The sequence below is a fragment of the Hippocampus bargibanti genome, linkage group LG07 (assembly GCF_051943395.1).
Source record: "Hippocampus bargibanti isolate YZ-2025 linkage group LG07, ASM5194339v1, whole genome shotgun sequence".
NCBI lineage: Eukaryota > Metazoa > Chordata > Actinopteri > Syngnathiformes > Syngnathidae > Hippocampus > Hippocampus bargibanti.
This window is the reverse complement of record NC_142740.1, coordinates 16,504,490-16,524,943: the sequence shown is the minus strand read 5'-3', so window position 1 is coordinate 16,524,943 and position 20,454 is coordinate 16,504,490. Positions and strand designations below refer to the sequence as shown.

The following is a 20,454-nucleotide window of genomic DNA, read 5'->3' as shown; positions in this document are numbered from 1 at the left end:
AAAGTGGACCTGCGTTTGATGTCCCCCCAAAATGCCGCTGTGTCGTTCCAGATCAACGGAACATCGTGTCATCATTGGGAACAGCTCGATCTCATTCAGATGTCCCATAAAATCTCCGAAAATGTTAGTTTCAACACTGGGTCAGACTCCACACAATTCTAGCAAAAAATATGAGGAAGCTAGAGATGTTTTTGTGTAAAGACATTTTTCTAGCTTTAGCGCAGATGGAATGTTTGTTCGTGGAAAATGAGCTTTCTGAATCCTCAGGCCACCTCAAGGGAGAGCACTTCCACGAAAGACTCAATGTGAGTCCATCCGTTTCAAAAAGGATTTTCCTCAACGGCCATAATTGTTTTACGATATATAAATTTGCCGCTATCGTAATAACCAAACCTTAACATTTTCTAGCCCGTGAGCATCTATGAACAAATGACGCACAATAATTAACCGTCTGGGGAAATTATTACCCTCAGCATAACCTCACTGCTCGCAGCGTTTTATGGAAGACTGAGACCATAACACTTGTCACGTTATAAAATGAAAAATCCAGTTAAAAAGATGACCGCTCATCCCCCCAATTGCACCAAAAACAAGGAATTGAGGAAAGGGAAGTAAAATAAACAAGAAATGTTAGCCAAAGTGACTTCTGATCCGATTTGTCTCTCGCAATCTTGTTAGGGAACATCCGAAGTATATTCACGTTTTGTTCGTCCTCATTTCTTCCGCCATAACAAATATTTTATGCAGTAAAAGGCGATTCGGAATGTAAGTTACACCTTCAGAGAATGTCCTATTTCAAAACAGTTTTCAGATATAGGGTGTGATAGAGTGTTTTTATACACATCCGTAAACATCTTATGTTATTGCATGTTTAGTTTTCAGGGTGCACCACATTCTGAGGCGCACAGAATAGAAGGTACAATAGTGGCTGCAGTTGCGGTATGCCTCCACTAGAGGGTGCTATGCTAATAGGGATTATATACAGTACAATACAATACAGCACTATTTTTTTATTTCACAACTGCTGCAGCTGTAACAAAACGCTTTGCAGAAAATTTAAAATACTATGTTCGGGAAATCAGAATATTGATTTACAGTGAACCCTCGTTTATCATGGGAGACACGTTCCAAAAATAGCCTGCGATAGATAAAATCCGCGAAGTACAATGTAGGCAGCTTTTTATTTATTTTACAAGGCAAAACTGTACAAACTGAAGAATGAAACAAAAAAATAAAACCTCTTTTTTAATAGTTTAAAGAACGGTGTTGTGAAACAATACAGTAAAGTCTCGTTATATCGATATTCAAGGGAGTCGGAAAAAATATCGATATAACCGGAACTATCGATATATCCGACCCTGTTTGCATGTAATTTTCTCCATGCGTGCATAGAAATAGTATCGATATAACCGGGACTATCGATATATCCGATATTGATATAACGAGATTTTACTGTATTTTGCTGCTGCGCCTATTCGTCCTGACTCCGCTGCACTTTAGCGTCTTTTTCTATTGAAGGAGTCTTTCTCCGAGAGAAGAGCATTGTGATCGGTAGTTGTTGGCACTCTCTTTTTTTGAGAATAGAGAACAGCTCATTTAAATAACAGCAAAAAACTGTCAAAGCCAGCGTGTTTGATTTTATTCTGCCCAGTGTTGTTTCTTTTACTTTGGTTGCACATTTGTATGCCATTAAAAAAAACCAAAACAAAACGTTTTTTTCCACTGATAAAAAATCTGCGATGCACTGAAGCCGCGATAAGTGAACCGCGAAGTAGCGAGGGATCACTGTATAACCAAGCAAATCGGATTATAAAGCATACTATCGGTTTTTATTAAGGTTTTTAGGTGTGCCTTATAGTGCGTAAAATAGTGTAAGCACCAGGTCACTATCAATGCGAGTGGCAATAAGCAGTATGAAAAATGAATTGGGATGGAAAAAGAACCGCAACACATTTTTAATGCTTTTCATTTTAATCCCGCACCTCATAATTTAGGTTACCAAATGTCATAAATGTAATATATATATTTTTTGTCCAATTCGGAATCATGAGTTTGCTGGAGCATCTCAGATGACTCCCGGGGAATAACGGACTACAGCAAGGACTGGTCAGCGACCAATAGTGGGCCGTATACACAATTGCGATGGACAAACATTCGCACACGTTCACACCGTCAGTGAGTGGGAACGGAATTTAACATGAACTAAATGATGATGCCGCAATTTCTCAACACTTATTGGTTTTCTTCCAGTGCGTGGCTCCTCATTCTGCAATCCTATCCCTTGTCTAATTATGAATGACCCCCTCACAGCAACACAAGGGCCTTGGATTGAAGAAGCAGGGAGGAGATTAAATTTAATCTGTCTATATGTGTGTGTGTGTGGGGGGGGGTGACCTTTCTGCAAGTTCCTTTCATTTTTGTTGCACAGTGATGCAACTGGATTACAGTGTTATTATAGCAGAGGATGAACTAAATCATGTGTGACATTGTTTCATTGTCACTTCTTGTGTGTGTGTGTGTGTGTGTGTGTGTGTGTGTGTGTGTGTGTGTGTGTGTGTGTGTGTGTGTGTGCATATACTAAAAGCTTCAAAGGGTCAATCAGCCTCCTTGTCCACGCCGGACATGACATCAAGCAGAATCAATCATAAAAAAAAGTGAGGGACGAGAGATGGACCCTCGGGGGAGCCGCCATCTGTTAACGCAGCTCTCTTGCACCTACTTGTGAGGTGTCCTTCCCCCTTCTGAAGCAACCCCTCTGCTTGATGTCATACTTAAGAGAAGACAGCTCCGTGGGCAAGCTAGAAGGTCTTGCCGCCTGCATGTGTATGGCATCTGCCATACTGTACATCCGCATCCTTCATTTACTTTGAAAATAAGCTTGCGGTTATAATGACTCACATGCTCTAAAAGCGGTTCATGTAATGGCACATTCATAATAATAATACATTTTATTTCAAGCGCCTTTCAAAACACCCAAGGACACTTCACAATAAAAACAATAAAACAAAGCACATAACAATAAAACCATAAATAAAATGATACATAATAAAATAGCAGATAGAACTATACATTGAAAGCAATTTTAAACAAGTGGGTTTTGAGGTGAGCCTTGAAAATAGGGAGGGAGTCAATATTGCGGATGTTGGGTGGAAGAGAATTCCAGAGTTTGGGAGCAGAGCGGCTGAAAGCACTGCATCCCATCGTGGTGAGACGGGCAGAGGGCACATAGAGGTGAAGGGAGGATGAAGATCTGAGGGACCAAGAGGGAACAGAGATTTGAAGCAGGTCAGAAAGATAGGGAGGGGCAAGGTTATGGATGGCTTTGAATGTAAACAATTTTGAATTCGATACGATGTTTAACAGGTAGCCAGTGGAGTTGCTGGAGGACAGGGGTGATGTGGTGAAAGGAGGGGGTTCTAGTGATGATCCGGGCTGAAGAATTTTGGACGAGTTGGAGTTTATGGAGAAATTTCTGATTGATACCGAAGAGAAGTGCGTTGCAATAATCGATGCGGGAGGTGACGAGACTGTGGATAAGGATAGCAGTGGTGTGAGGGGTGAGCGAGGGACGGAGACGGTTAATATTACGGAGGTGGAAATAAGCAGACCGAGTTATGTTATTTATATGGGACTGAAAAGATAGTGAGCTATCGAGGATGACACCCAGGCTCTTGACCTGAGGGGAGGGGGACACGGTTGAACTGTCAATGGTGAGAGAGAAACTGTTAGTTTTGTGGAGGGTGGATTTGGTACCGACAAGGAGAAGTTCGGTTTTGTCACTGTTAAGCTTGAGAAAGTTATGGGAAAGCCAGTATTTAATTTCTGAGAGGCAAAGTGAGAGGGATGAAGGTGGAAGAGAGGCGTCGGGTTTGCTGGAGAGGTAGAGTTGGGTGTCATCCGCGAAGCAGTGAAAGTGAATGCCAAATTTACGGAAAATATTGCCAAGAGGAAGTAGGTAGATAATAAAGAGAAGTGGCCCCAGGACAGACCCTTGAGGCACACCAGAGGACACAGGAGAGGACCGTGAGGTGAACGAGTTGATTTGGATGAATTGTGAGCGATCAGAGAGATAGGAATGAAACCAGCGGAGTGGGGTATGTGTGATGCCTAGGGTGGAAAGTCTGTCGAGCAGGATAGGGTGGGAAATGGTGTCAAAGGCTGAGGTCAGGTCGAGAAGGATGAGGATGGAGAGTGAACCGGCATCGGCTGCCATAAAAAGATCATTCGTGATTTTTATGAGAGCCGATTCAGTACTGTGGCGGGGGCGGAAACCAGACTGGAATTGTTCGTACAGGTTATTGTGAGTGAGGTGTGAGTGAAGCTGGGACACAACTGTCTTTTCAAGAATTTTGGCGATGAATGGGAGTTGGGAAATTGGACGTAAGTTATTGAAATCGTTTGGGTCTGAGCCAGATTTTTTCAGGATTGGAGTGACCGCTGCGGTTTTGAGTGGGATAGGAACAATTCCAGTTGATAATGAGGAGTGAATAATGGTAGAAATAAATGGGAGAAGAGAGGGTAGGCAGGACTTTATAATGATAGTAGGGAGTGGGTCGAGTTGACAGGAGGAGTTCTTGGATTTGGTGATAATGTCTGAGATTATAGAGGAATGGGGGAGTTCAAAGGCAGAAAGTCGTTGGGAAGGAGTAGAAAGCCTGGGAGAGGTGGGGGGGGACAGAGGACCCGAGGTGCTGATGGATTTTGTTGATCTTTTCACTAAAAAACATAAGCAGAGTGTTGCTTGTCTCAGAGGAATAGAAGTGTGAGGGGAGAGAGATAGGAGGTTGTGTGATTTTGTGATAGAGGGAAAAGAGGGCCCGTGAGTTTCCAGGATTAGAGTCAATGAGTCCAGAGTAGTATTGCGATTTTGCACGAGTGATAGAGTCCTTGTAATGGGTAAGGTGAGTTGCGTACAAAATGAGGAAATTGGGTTGCCTCAACACAAGGAATAATAATCATGAACACACATGCACGTGCACGCACACCCCGGCACGCTATCGAAAGACATGCTGGCGCGTTGACATTTATGTCTCAGACGTACCACCGTCAGCCTCTCCGCGGTGACAAACAACTTTAATGATGTTGTGGAGCTCCAATTCAGTGGGGGCCATTCATGCTTAGGCGTTGCACACTCATCAACACCCAACCTGTCAGGACCTGGACATTATAGACGAAGCACTCTGGCTCGGGAAAGCATCATGCATTTTGGGAATGTCCGCGTTGATCATTCAATCATATGCAGGAAGCTTGACTCACAAAGGGGTTGGTGAAACACAATAGTCAAGAAAGTGCAGACAGTACAGTTTCAATCCTTGCCAAAGCACAATGAAGGAAACAAGAAGTGAGTTAGCTCAGGAATATCTCGCCATGACAAGTGCAAATATCTTTTTTTTTTGCTCAAGCAACAGCATAGGGTAACCTTTGAACTATTCTGAGAGTTTGGCCCACACAGTGGTTCCCAAAATGACACACTCGTGTCTGCTAAGATCATCTTTCATTTAATTGGTCCAAAAATAATTGTTTAAGATGTGTGATGTCTGATGTGTCATGAAAACGGTCTTGATAATAACGGCGAATGAGTAATTGGCAAATAAATTGAGAGAAAATCATCATTTCAGGATACTGTACACTTTCTGTGACTTTTTTTCTCATTTAAAACGCCTGCCTTATTTCATTACAGTTTGGACAATTTATCTGTGTAAGCTCTCAGTCGTACAGTTGTCCATCGATGACAAGATTTGAAAGGGGAGTAAAATAAGCTATCTTTATAAAACAGCAAAACCCTTCACTAAATCGCCATGGTGGTGTGAGGTTTAATTTGGATCGTGCTTACAACAGAATTTTTTGATCATTACCATGTAGGCTTAGTCATGCTGATGAGGTGATACCAGGGTGAATGGGGCAATCAGGTACAGTCAATAGATCATAATCAGTCAGGACAAAAAAAGTAATCATTGTAGCCTCAGGGAATAGTCCTATGCTCGCGCCAACTTTAGAGCAGGGACCTATAAAAGCAGAGATCTGGCACCGCCACCTCTGGACAGTAGGGGTATATATAGGGCCACACGTCAGACACCTTCAAAGAAGTACAGACAATTCTGTGTTTACACCATCGTGAAAGAAGTGGCCTAACATTGTTTGACCAACTGGAGGAAACGTCAAACGAAAAAAAAAAAAAAAAAACAATGAAGCATAGAGTACGATCAAATGATTGCAAAACAAGAGATAAGAGGTCTTTGTCTACAGTACAAACAGTGGACAAAGAATAAATCCCCAAAGATGTATTGTGAAGTCAGTGTTGCTTTGTATCCTTTATTTTTTAGCAGATAATAAAGTACTTTGGTTTCCATGCATCATACCGCTGTAGGTTTGCTTACCATTTTGCGACGTGTGCGGTGGTAAGGCTGGATGACGGGCAAACCCAGTGGGGTCACCCACTGCACTGTGTGTCCCGCTTTGGAGATGAGCCTTGCGCTATCTGTCAACCAGTCCTGGGGAAAATGATAAACCACCCTCAATCAATAACAATCAAATTACATGACAAGCATAATTGTGTTTTGCCAAGAAAAGCAACATGGCAACCGAGTACCGTATTTCCCGCACTATAAGGCGTTTTGGAGTATAAGGCGCAACTTCAATGAATGGTGTATTTTGAAACTGTTTTCAAATACAAGGCATATTAAGTTCAGTGCCATTCACGAATTTATTCGGGAATAGAAAATATAATGTAGAGCGCATTCCCGAAATTGTTCGGGTTTTGTTTTTTCATGCTTGAGTTCGGATAAAGCGCTGGCCATGGCCTCTGGCAATGTTTTTTCCCTTCCACAAAGGGGCAGCATTTTCATTTTTTCCATGTTAGCACTTTGTTCCAGCTTTAGCTGTTGTTAAAGCATTATATAAATCATTACGTATGTATTGCATAGTATTTTGGACAGCCGCCCTCATTTCAAGCTCAGATACGTAACTCCACACCCATATATTTTAGGAATTAACTATTTTTTTCTGAAGAAAGAAGAGAGTTTAATGTTTCTTACGCTGCATTGAATGTTTATGTAGTCCTAAAACTCAATATTCAGTCAGTCCTAGAATTCAAGTCACAATGACAAAAACCCTGGCACTGGAATGTACATTTTTGCACGTCTGGCAGTGAATGAGTTAATGTGCATAGAATAGAAGCTATAAAAGTGGCTGATGTTGCATTCTGCAACCACTAGATGGTGCAACACTAAAGGGAATACAATGCAGCATATTTAAAATACTCTGTTCAAGACATCTGAATGGTGATCCAAATACAGCAGTGTTTGAAACTCATGACAAAAAGTTATCAGACACCAGGGCAGACAACTCTGAAAAGTTGCCTGCCCAATTTTTCACAACTTGAAACACAATAAGACTACTAATCGCAAAAAAAAAACACTGTTGCAAAGTATTAAGGATTGATAATCAGAATATATAACAGAACAACACTTTAAAATTAAGTAATTGATGTACCTACCACAAATGCTCCCTTGCTTAATTTATCGTAAATATCCTTTGCTGATGATTTTGCTTCAGTTGTCGTTTGTCCATATACTTCCCGGCAGGTTGCACAGTGCAATATTTGCGTTGCGTCGTCTAATGCAAGCCACGTAAACTCCTCTTTCCACGATGCTCTCAATGTACGTTTACGTTTTGTAGCGTCATACATTTTGTTCGCATCTTTTGAGACTCTCTTCTGGGCCTGAGGTTTTGGCTTGATTCCGAACCATGTATCAATTTTTCTTGTGTTCTCTGTGCATCTACTTTTGAAAATGATATGCAAATGCACGACCGAATAACACTCGGGAAAGTCCGGGCGCGAAGTTATTCGATGCAGGCTTCTGATTGGCTGCAGAGTATGTCAATTGCCAAACAAACCGAAATTAAAAATTGCCAAACGAACCGAAATTCCGAAATTTCAAACCAAACGAATATTTTGAAATCGGAATAAAGCAAACGTTAGATTCGAAAAAAAATATCTTTTTTTTTTTTTACTGGAAAAAGTTGTCGGCCACCCGGGTAGAGAGGTTCTGGAAGTTGTACGCCCGGCGTAAAAGTTACACGGCTCTGGCATCCGGGCAGACGTTATTTCAAACACTGATATACAGTGCTTGTAAAGCCCCATTTTGTCTTTAAGCACGTGTCATGCCACTAAGTTCCTTCTAACACACACAAACACACCCGACGGATGAAGGAAGATGGATGATCATCGTCTTTCCCGAGGCGAATGCGTTATCATATTTCTCTCTCTGAGCTTGAAACAAAGACAAGGAGACAGCCGAGGAGTGACGGCTGGACTAACTAGATAGTTAGAGACTGACTGATCAATGAGTGGATTGATAGGTGGAGGGCCGAGGGGGAGAGTGTGCCGAGAATAAATAGGATGTGTTCGAGGAAGGAAAGAGGTCAGTGGTGGGATTGATTCGCTGCCGTAAATTCTCTCTCTCAAAGCTGGGCTGTCCCCGCTCAATCGCGCCGTAGCGGCGGGCACATGTTCTTTTAGCGGTGCGGGTTGCAATTCGCGCTTTGCTTAGGACGACAATGCACTGGTTCCCCGTCAGGTGCAAGTCGCTATTGGATTGGATTGGATATGCCTTTATTAGTCTCACAGTGGAGAAATTTACAATGGATGAATTTAATGCCAGGAACAAGTCATTGATAAGAGCCGGTACTGGAAGCTACTCATCCCAACCTGGCTCCAAGTATATTTCATCCGTAGATCGGTGTTTGCGTATCTGTTGCTTCGTAGAGAATATGATTATAGGAGAGAACTTTGTTGTTGTTGCAATACCCTTGAGCATAGCTTGAAATATGTGGCCATACAAGACTTAGAAGTTTAATTTGTTCCCTAAGACTCAAAAAGAATGTATTTCAAATCAAGGTTCATCATTGAAATGAACTAAAATATGTTCCAACCTGCAAAATCCAACGCTCACATTGTTGAAATAGTTTATGTTCCATAACGCAGGGCTGCCAACAGCTACAGAAATGACTGCAGGCTAACTCATCACACTCATAACATGTTGTGATTGTTCCAAATATTAAAAGAAAAACATGTGACTTGGTTTCCCTGCAGTACTTTCAAGGAGTGCAGCAGCCCCACTGAGTCCCTTATAACCTGATCGGAAAATAAGACCCACTTGTGTGTGAAATAACGCTGAAATTAAGGATATTGTTGCAATGAACGTACAAAGTGTCAACGGACGATGTGTTGTGCAACTCAGAATATTTCTCGCTGCCTTCTTCATGAATGCATGAGTCACTACATCACACTTTGGGTATGTTAGCCTCCTTTTGACGTCCCAAAATATTTTTACATCCTAGATTACAAATTTAGCTCCTAATTTGACAAATTCAATGGAGACCCAGGACGTCAAGTTCAGTCCCTTATGAATTTCAAGAAAAAAACAGATGGGCTCAAGGACTTTAATCTAAAACACCCACCTGAATCTCTCTCGTTCCTGTAAACATCTCCTTGAGGCCAGTGAACACTTGTCGCACCAGGTAGTGAGACGCTTCCCAAACGTATTCCTGAAACAGACAGATGAGATGCTTCAGTATAAAATATGACACTGACATGGCTTCCAAGTTCTTCACCTTAAAAAAAATAAACTCAAACAGGAGAAAAGTGAATCAATCTTTTCATAAGACCTTTATGGAGTAGATGAACTCATTCACTGCCATTCACAAATTTATTCGGGAATTGAAAATATGATGTTGAGCGCCTTTCCCCAATTGTCCATGTTTTTTTTTTTCTTGTTTGGGTGCCGATAAAGCGCTGGCCATGGTGTCTGGCAATGTTTTTTTCTGTTTTTTCCCCTTCCACAAGTGGGCAGCATTTCCTTTATTCCATTTTAGCACTTTTTCCAGCTTCAGCTGTTGTTAAAGCACTATATAAACCAATATGTATGGACTGTATGGCATTGTATTTGGACATTTCAAACTCATATAATTCCAGACCCATATAATTTAGGAATTTTTCTTTTTTTTCTGATGAAAGAAGAGAGTGTAAGGTTTATTACGCTGGTTTGTACGTTTATGTAGTCCTATAACTCTATATTTTGTGGTTTCTGGATTCTAGTGACAATGACAAAAACCGTGGTACTGGAGTGGACACATATTTGCACGTCTGGCAGTGAATGAGTTAAGCAATGTTTTCATATGTTTCATTGTTGTGCAAATATGAGGAAAAGTTAACCGCAATAAAAAAACAAATGAAATAAGACGACAAAAAAAGTATTACTCACCCATCTGGTGAATTGCTTTACTGGGGTTTTTATGACTAGTCATTGGTCATTTTGCTTTCGGCTGTAGTTTGCCAGAATAAAGACTATTGTCTTTTATTCAGTTGTTTTTTTCCACAAAACATAAAACATTGAATCAAATATGTGTAATACATTTATTACTAATTTAATCTCATATTATTTCATTGAAGGATCTGTAGAATATGAAGAATGTAGCCGATTTTAGCAGAGGTGGAGAGCATCATCAGGGGTTGTTTAACCCAATTATTTTTTTTGTCCGACTGTGACTTACTTAGGTAATCATTTTAATGGTAAATGTAATTTGTATTGTAGTGTATTGTATTGTATTGTATTGTATTGTATTGTAGCAAGGTATTTTACAATGTCGGAATGACTTCACTTCTAGTGGATATTGTTACATCTTTTCTTCTTGCCGTCAATGGTATCCGCTGGTCGCACGACACTAGCAGAGTTCAGCCTCCTAGATGTTCACTGAGTTAAAATTTGAAATCGCCTTTGCAGTCCAAATTTATGGATGTGCTTGAGATTGTTTGCGCAGTGAGCTTCCACTGCTCATAAATTGCAAAAGCAAGAGAAGATTTAAGACTAACTGGGACTATTTCCGATGTAACGACAGTATGTCCTTATCAACCACGGAGCCCTCTGCACCATCAGTCACTTATAACCATTCCCCCCAAATTCCCCGGTGAAGCAATTAGGAGTTATAATCCACAAGTCATGGACAACAACACTCTTGAGTGCAAGATAATAATAGATAGCACCGCCATGTCGTTCCCAAGCGCACTGGAAATAAGATCAATTTTTGGGATTATTAGATGATCGTGAAGAATGAGTGCTGAGCACATAGGACCCATTTTGTGCCAATGCGGGGCTAAAAATAGCAGTGCGCTATCACGTGTCTGTTATTTGTTCCCGTCCACTCTTGGTCTACTATTTCACTGCATGCTGATTGCGTGTGAGTATAGTCTAAGTGTTAATCTACTGTGTGGTGGTCAGAACGACATGATGATCTATCTTCACATGCCGTCATTGGCGTGATAAATATGCAGAATGGGAGGAGAATAGTCTTGAGCAGGGGTTTGCACACCTTTGACCAAATATGCACGTTGTGAAGAGTGCCCCATATACAATGGAGGAGAAATGATGCTAAATATAAACTCGGCTGTAGAGTGAGGGAACACCTCCCCCGTTTCCCCCCTTCACCTCTCTCGCTACTGTACCTTTGGGAACTCATCAATCTCCTTCAGGCGCTTTTCGATCTGTAGCCTTCCCCCGTAGCGTGTGACCCCGTACACCACGGTCATCACGGTCTGCTTGACCACTTTCCGGTTGATGAAGCCCTCCAGGATCTGAGCGATCTTAAGGCCGTTCTGAGCATCGCGGACTCGGAACTCCTCAACCTGAAACAAAAAAAAAGCATGTTGGGCAGGAGCATAATCACTGACATTGTTGTGGGGGGAAAATGTTGCAATCAAGGCAAAAAAGTTAAAAAGTGCAGAATCACTTGCACCATTTTTATGTCAAAAGTAATTGTCGCTATCTGTTGTGGCAATATGCTACATTGTTCATATGAGTAAAATGCATACATGGTAACTCTGACAATTTCCCCATCCGGTGAATGGCAGTTTTTGTTGAGTTGTGCTCTCACCTGCTGTGCCACTCCACTGTACACGTCCTGCGGCACGTCACAGGGCATAAGGTTGACTGACATAGCGCCAAAAACGTCTCGGCCGAGTGCAGCGTAGTGTTGGAGCCCGTTGCAAGAGCCATCCTTGAGGAGATTGTATAGGAGATTAAAAGTGAGAACAGAAATGTGGATGGAGGATGTGGGTCGGGTGCATGGAGAGAAAAATGGAAAATTACAACAATACATTATGCACAGGAAAGATTAATGTGAAGCTAAGGTGTAAAAAAAAGCACAAAACTAAATACTTCCCAGACATTCAAATATCTTCATTCATGAATTAAATGAACTATTAATGTCTTACTCCTTGACTAAAACATGAATGAGATGTTGTAACCAATCAGCATTGTAGAAAATAAACTGAGGACCTGATTTATTATGATAATCGCTTTAATTAATTCTAAGTAATCCTCTATCGAGCCAAACAGCATGACGTCTAGTAGGGATGATTCACTAGACCACTCGCTTTTCAGTCCAGATGAAAAGGAAAGCGAGCGATAAATAAATAAATGCTATACGGAGTTACTGTACGCTCGCAATGGTTCCACAAAAACATTGAGGCAGAATGGCCCTTGAGTGCAGGGTTTTTTGCTGGCTTGATTGAGCGGAGGTACAAGAAAAATCATGTTACACCAATAAACGAAAACTAAGAGCTAGGTCCAAAGTCAATATGAAGTGCAGTTCGGGTCCTCCCCCGAAAGACAAAGTCAGCACACTAAAATGAGGTTGGGCCAAACGTGTAGTACAAAACGTGTTTCGTTCATTTTGTCGTTTTTTTCATCCATTTATGTGATTTTAACATGCTTTGTTAACAAGAGAATGTGAAAATATTTTTTCCACCAGTTAATGTCAGATAACGATATTTTGTGTAACAATGCCATAAAACGACAATTATTAAAACATCTTAATTTAATAATTGATTACTTGTTGACTAGTCAATTAATTTTGTCACTCCAAACTATGATGTGGCCACGGATGAAAATTAGTTTGACCCCTTCTGCATAGTGCCCATTGTAACGTCCACTTTCATGGCCCAAGTCAGTAAAAAAAAGGCTCCAGGTCGAAACGGAGAAACACTAATGTAAACGGCTGAATGGAAACATCGATATTACCTGGTGAACAGGAAAATGAGAGATGAATCGGGTTGGGTCCGGAGATCGCATGGCATTGGCGATCTCCATGCAGCAGGCGAGAGTTTGCCATGGCTCATCTGCATTCATCCACCATTTCTTACCCTGAAGCGATAAATAACAAACATGAGGCATACATATTTTATATCCAGGCAATATACAAAATGTTAACGTGGGCTGTAATAGTTGGGAAGTTCAGCAGAAAATGAAAATGTAGCATAGAAAAGAATATACTGTATTGCACAATTGCCGCGTTAATTGCGAGGCAGGTGGGCTGCTGATTGGTTGAGTGTGTTATTGTATTCATGTTGTTAATTACATTCGCTACTATGAAGTACCCCAAAGGGTTTTTGGGGTACTTTATTGAACATTATCAGTTGGGTTCCTTTGCGGTTAGCAATTTGCCATGACCAATTAATCAGGTGATATTTGCACTTTTAAAAATTGGCAAAACTGTAGATTTTCAGTCATTTTTTGGACACACTATTAAAAAACTAAAATAAAAAAATGAAAAATTACACAATGCCAATGTCATTCAAACTCTTCCCAAAATATGTTTATCTTTTTTGTAAAGTTAAACTAGGTGTGCCTTTAATTCATATATTTATTGTTATAAAGCCAGGGTGTCCAAAATGTTTGCCAAGGGGACCAGATTTACTCTGTTAACGTCGGGGGCATAGGGGGGGGCAACCTTGGCCGACGTTCTTAACATACAGTATATAACAGCAATTAATTTCAATAAATCGCTTCGCATTGAACTCTTTAAAAACAGCCACTGTCTGTTTACAAATGAGGCAGAAACAGTTGTTACGTATTTCAAATTTCCTCCCATCCTTGAACCGTCGGCCCTCAGAGTCAACTTTCCTCCTTTTGTTGATTGACGCCATTTTGGAAAATGTTAAAAATGTGTAAAATCGCCATTCTTATTCTTTTATATATATATATATATATACTAATTCTATATGCGGGCTAGACGTTAGGGAATTCATGATGGAGGCTGTGGGCCAAATGACAATTGACCACAGGCCACTCTTGGCCCCCAGGCCGGACTTTGGATATCCTGTTATAAGAGCTTGAAGTCCCCAAATAACGCTATATTATGAATTATAAATATTTTGAAATAAGCGGCCTATTAATCAGTGATTGGAATTTTACTCTACCAAATATCAGAATCAGAATATCAATTTCGGTTTGGTTCCTTGTTAGCATATCTGCTTCATAATTCTACTGACAAACAATGTGAAGCGGAAAAAGATAGACGCACGTTCAAGGGCCGATCAGCAGAGTCCAGAACGTCCTCCATAATAGAATTGGTATAGTCCAGCCTTCCTTGCACTGAGCTTCTCTTCTTCAAACCTGTCAAATTGATTAAGTGGATCTTGAGCCAGTCCAGCCCCTTTGGCCCAAGCGGCTTCCCCTCTGCGAACAACAAAATGGAACGGGTCACGTCGCTTCCCAGGTGATTAAAGTACGGAGGGCAGGGATAGGTGCGTCCCCGGAAATCCATATTATGCGGGAACCAAAAGACCTCATCCCTGACGTGGTTAGCGATGGAGAGTTTATAGAGAGCGTCCATGCGCAAGCTGTACATCTCGCTGCATTTCTTTCTGGCATTGAAAACCTCTCGCTTCAAGTGGGCCTTCTCACTGGCAGTGTAAGAGGAGTCCTGCGAGTTGAAAAGGGGAATTTTCGGGGCCTCTGACATTGGAGGAGGGATGTCAAGCTTTTCACTACCCCGTTCATTAAAGATGGAGATGATGATGTCCAAAAGTGGTTTGTTGATCCTCCAGGCGCAGTTACCCAGCTGGTTAAGGGAGTCAAGGACCGGGTGAAGATTCTGGCATCTCCCCAACAACTCGTCATGCTGTGTCGCCCCATCCACGGTACGCATCAGCTTGATCGGAGTCAGCAGGTACGCACCAAATTTGGCCGAGGTCCAGGGTACAGGAGGGCAGCGCATCGGCATGACGGAGGAGTCAAAGGTCAGTTTGGTCTCCACGGCCTCCTGCTGCATTTGAATCAGGATCGGGTGGGGCTTAATGAAACCCACCTGAGAGGAGAGAACCAAGTTCATCAAACCCAATTACAGCTCTGGGGGAAAAAAACCCTCAAATTATGCAACCACCTTAACTCATTCACTGCCAGACGATGTGCAAATATGTGTCCATTCTAGTGCCAGGGTTTTTGTCATTTTCACTCAAATTGCAGGATCCACAGAATATTGAGTTTTAGGATTACATAAACAAGAGACCTGAGTTAAAAGCAATGGATTGTATTTCCGATACTCAACTATTTCCAGTACTATTTTTTTTATGAAAAGAAAACTAATAGAAGCCCCCACCACATGATGTCAACAACAAAAATCCACAAAACGATCAACACAAAATTTATTCACTACAGTGTTGTTAATGTAGTGTTTCTTCAAGCTTTGGCTTTAACACTAATGTCTCATAGTGTTCTGGCAAATAAATGAAAAAAGCCCAACACTGCTTGGCACCGCTCAGACTGTCATGCTGTGTCGTAAAGTCATTAGGCAGCTCCCCTGATGGGCGAACTCTCCAAAGAGAGAAATGGAAAAGGCGGGGCGAAGAGTCACAGCAAAGACAGAGACGGATGGGCAAGAATTGCCTGGTAAGGGCAAAGTGAAAGCACAGTTATCTCCTAGTCCCCAAAGTTTTCCCCTCGCCCTTTCCCATGACACGGTCACTTCACCCTCCTGCAGAGTCTGGCGAGAGCCAATCAGCGGGCCAATTAAAAAGGAGACGCACACACACAAAAAAAGGGATTAGTCTGGATTCTTTGCGCGGGAGGGTAAGTGGTTTTATAATTCGTCCTCACGGGACAGCCGCACTGGATATTGAGGGTGCAAAAGGTGACACTGACTTAAGAGTAACAAAAAGCCATGGTCAAGTGTATTCAAATGCTTCCAGTCATTAGTCCAATGAATATATATTTTTTCTCTGTGGATGTCATGTCACCGAATAAGTGGACCAAATAAAATAATGTGGCGGGCCAGATTTGGCCTGAACTTTGACACCTTTGACATTGGCGATCACTTTTGGTCTAAAATCAAAAGACATGATGAGACAAAAGCCAGAAACGAGCGGACATGATACCTGTCGGTTGTTGCGAAATGTGTACATGTGGTAAAGGATGGGGATGGATTTCCTCTCGTAGGAAGAGTTCAGGATGTCACTATTGATTTTCAGGTGCTTGACCATCAAATCCACCAGGTACGTTCCCAGTTCTACATAGATCTCGTACGGCCAGGAGGATTCGCAGCCCTGGAGTGTGGGCCCCGATGAGTTTTCCATTTCCAGCTTGCACCACTCCTCCCTGGGAAGGACATTGCACGCCTGGAAGGAGAAGTCAAGAGCAGATTATGTGCGCACGAAGCAGACGGTATTGACATGATTCAAGTCAAGAACAGTTTATTTACGCATGAAGAACACATTATTGACAAGAGTTCGAGTAAGTGAGTTTACTGGAAAATGCCGCTTTTTCACATTTATGTGTGTGTGTGAAGATGTTTTTTTTTTTATCTTCCGTTATGCTATACAATAGATAGATAGATAGATAGATAGATAGATAGATAGATAGATAGATAGATAGATAGATAGATAGATAGATAGATAGATAGATAGATAGATAGATAGATAGATAGATAGATAGATAGATAGATAGATAGATAGATAGATAAATAACCTCGTATTGCATTCATATGAAATAAGATGCGGGTCTGGTGTCTACTAGTTAGCTTACCGACTTCACAGTGCAGAGGTTGTGAGTTCAAATCCCGCTCCGGCCTCCCTATCGGGAGTTTGCATGTTTTCCCCATACCTGCCTGGGTTTTTTCTGAGTACTCCGGTTTTCTCCCTCATTCCAAAAACAGGCACAGCAGGCTAATGGAACACTGTAATTTGACCCTAGGTGTGATTGCGAGGACTAGCGACTGCAGAAACACCTCCAGGTCAACCCGAAGAAAACAAAGGACCGACTGAACTGGTTACCAGTCAATCGCAGGGCACACAGAGACAAACAACCATCCGCTCTCACACTCACACCTTGGGACAATTTAGAATGTTCAATCAGCCTGCCATGCATGTTTTTTTTTTTTTTAAATGTGGGAGGACCCGGAGAAAACCCACCCGGGACCGGGGAGAACATGTAAACTCCACACAGGAAGGACACAGCGGGATTTGAACTTTTGACTTCTGCACTGTAAAGTCAGCATCCTAACCACTCGACTACAGGGACGCCTTATTTAGATTTTATATTCAGATTTATTTATATGGTTTTCGTATTTTATTTTCTCTCTTTCATAATTTTGATTCCATAAATTAGGAATTTCTCCTTTGTGATACACTTAATTGTTTTCATATCTTATCTTTTTCACTGAGATTCAAAATGCCATTTGTCTAGGACCGGGTGTGACTTTTGGTAAAACTTTAGCTTGTCGTGTGTTTTGGTGTATACCTCGGTGTCTTTGGATAGGAGGTCGGTGTATGCCTTGTAAACGCTGCTCAGCTTATCCACCATCTGATATCTGTACTTCTGGTAGACCGAGAACATGTTATAGATGCGCATGCCAATATCTCTGGCGAAAATCATCAGGGACTCTCCGCTGGGAGGGATGCTGGAAACACTCTGGTAGGAAACAGTTCACAGGAGCAAGTAGTCAGTCGTGTAAGTCAATCAATCGGAGGACGGCCTTGAATCTCCTCTGTGCGACTTTTGGTTGGCCGGCTACATTACCTGTATCATGATATCCACATAGTCTTTGTCCTCTAGCAGACAGAGATAGGGATAAAGGTTGAGTCTGAAGTTCTTACTGCTGGTCTTCCCCAGGATCATCTTGCATTCCCGGAAAGACTGGAGGAGGGCCTTGCGCCATTGAGCCCGTTGTTCCAGCAGCAACGCCCTCTAAAAGGTGAACAATGGAAGTCAACATTGCTATGGCATTTGTTGTTCCTTTTTTCCTTTGGTTTATTATTTACACGTATTCCATCACAAGTTGGTATTGGCAGATCTTCTTCTTTTCCTTTCGGCTTTTCCCTTCAAGGGGTCGCCACAGCAAATCAGTGTCCTCCATCTTTAGAGGTTTGATCCACATGTTTGTTTTGGCCAAGCTTTTATGTCGGATGCCCTTCCTGACACAACCCTCTGTATTTATCCGGGCTTGGGGCCGGCACAAAAAGACTATGTCCCTTGGTGGCTACAGAACAAGCAACTCGCTCAGTAAAAGGCAGATACTTCAAAGCAAAAACTCTGGTGATGAAAAATAAATAAAATAAAGAGGAAGAATTCTTAAAGGACAACCGACGTCACTTTTTTGTTTTTTAACTGACATCAGAAAAACATTTTATGGCATCTAAAATACCCAAAACTCTTCTGGCCTTCTGGCGGCCTTTGGGTGCAACACGAGTTCCACAGACCAAACAAGTACAGCAAAATACATTGACGTGATGGAAGGACCGCTACAATGCGTCTTTTTTACAGTCAGGGGCGGTCCTTTAGTGACGTCACATACGGACTCGCCACCAACTCAAAAACAAGACTTCCTGGATATTCAAGGCGAGTCTTAAAACGTAAAATATAGCGATATGCACTTGTCCGGAGACGTCGGTTGTCCTTTAACTCATTCAATGCCATTCACAAATGTATTTGGGAATTGAAAATATGACGTAGATTGGCATTTCCGAATTGGTTCGTGTTTTGTTTTTGTTTGTTTGGGTGCCAGTAAGCGCTAGCCATGGCCTCTCGCCAAATATGGAGTTGACTTGATAATAAACTGCCTGTAAAACGATGATTTTTCATGCCACTGTTCAACATAAATAAAACACATTTTGAACTTGAACCGAAGCAGAGGAAGAACAAAGCCTACATGGAGAGGTATTGTTGTAACTGGAGTGTGAAGATTAACACCTAACACGAGCTGGTCCCTTAACGTTGTGTCGAAAGGAATTGTCACTAACCAACATGAATTTTCGACACCATGCCAGGTGATGGATGCCGACGTCGTGTAATTATCGAATGATGGTATGCTGTACAGCAGTGTGAACACATACATTTGGACAATCCAGTTTCCCTCAGTTCAGTGCAAAAGAGAAAAGTGGTTAAAAGCCACCTGTCCTATCAAGGGTTCCGAAAAAAATTCTCGGAATCATATTATGCGCGGTTTGTTTATCACATATTACACTGAACAAGGGGAAAATCATTATGAAATTCCAGGCGAGGCACGAAAAATGTCTGTGCATCTCATTGCATATTTAACCCAGATGCCAATAAATCTAAATTATCATAGGTTAGTTACCAAGAGTTACATAATATCAATGATTAGATGATACACAGAGGTATTCTTTATTGGCCAAGAAATATGACAACACTATGAAAAACGACACAAAGTCGCTGAGAACTGTTGAATTGTGTGTTTGTACAGCACAAACCATACCAAAACTTAAATCGGCGGAGCTAAGTGCATTCATTATATTTCCCCATTTTTTTAAAGCTACGCCAAGATTTTTTTTTAATTGTGCATGTGAAATTGAAAGTAGGTAACACGGTAGCGCTTCCAACATCTACTGCAGCAAAATATGGAAAGCCAACAAAATGTTTTTTGAAAAAAATGTGCCTTGAAATAAAAACTACATTCATTCATAAAAATAATAATAATACATTTATTTCTCAGCACCTTTTAAAAATCTCAAGGACAATCTACAGTCCCAGGATAAGAACTTTTTCTTTGTGCGGGTGAGCAGCGGCAGCCATTTGCGCCAGCGTTCACTCTACCCGGAAGTAACGCAGCAGCAAAGTTATGAAAGGAAGAGGAAATGAAAAAAAGTAGAAAAACAAAATACAGGAGCTGCTGGAAACGCAGCCCCTTCCGCGGTGCCATCTTGAAGTACAAAAAAAAACAAAAAACTAAATAACAAATAATATGATAACACAAAGACACAGAGAGTCATTCACTTTTCAGCACTTGCTGTACCCTCTTTGTGACATGAAGCAGTTTTAGATGAAAGAGGAGAGGATCAAAGAATCCTTTTCAGCAGTGGATCAGGGACGTCATGGTGAAATGTGCACGTCTACAACACGAAGCTGTAGCATCCATTGACGAAAAGAGTCTCACATCTCCTGTCCCACATAAATCTGCTTCAATTCCAAGCCACGACAGTTCCACCTGTCCGCTGAACAAAGCGGGGCTGTGAAGATGCTGCCCATTACAAGCGCAAAAAAGCAAAATCGCTCCAGAGCTGTCCAGCGATGACAGACAAATGGCACCGACATTCCTCCTATTCAAAAAATTAGGGAGTGTGCTAGGATAAATGCACTTTCGCAAGCTAGCTGGGAGGTTATG

At 41.6% G+C, this 20,454-nt stretch overlaps 1 protein-coding gene across 1 annotated transcript in view; it reads right to left on the bottom strand.

Moving 5' to 3' along the window:
• Nucleotides 1-20,454, bottom strand: part of polrmt (polymerase (RNA) mitochondrial (DNA directed)) — a 43,359-nt gene that overhangs the window by 13,446 nt on the left and 9,459 nt on the right. The window contains exons 7-15 of the mRNA XM_089000354.1: nt 17,853-18,020; nt 17,574-17,744; nt 16,214-16,453; nt 14,362-15,147; nt 13,080-13,202; nt 11,932-12,054; nt 11,504-11,683; nt 9,463-9,549; nt 6,378-6,491 (exon numbers count right to left, since the gene is read on the bottom strand). Coding sequence (XP_088856480.1) covers nt 6,378-6,491; nt 9,463-9,549; nt 11,504-11,683; nt 11,932-12,054; nt 13,080-13,202; nt 14,362-15,147; nt 16,214-16,453; nt 17,574-17,744; nt 17,853-18,020 — 1,992 coding nt within the window. The remainder of the gene's footprint in view (nt 1-6,377; nt 6,492-9,462; nt 9,550-11,503; nt 11,684-11,931; nt 12,055-13,079; nt 13,203-14,361; nt 15,148-16,213; nt 16,454-17,573; nt 17,745-17,852; nt 18,021-20,454) is intronic.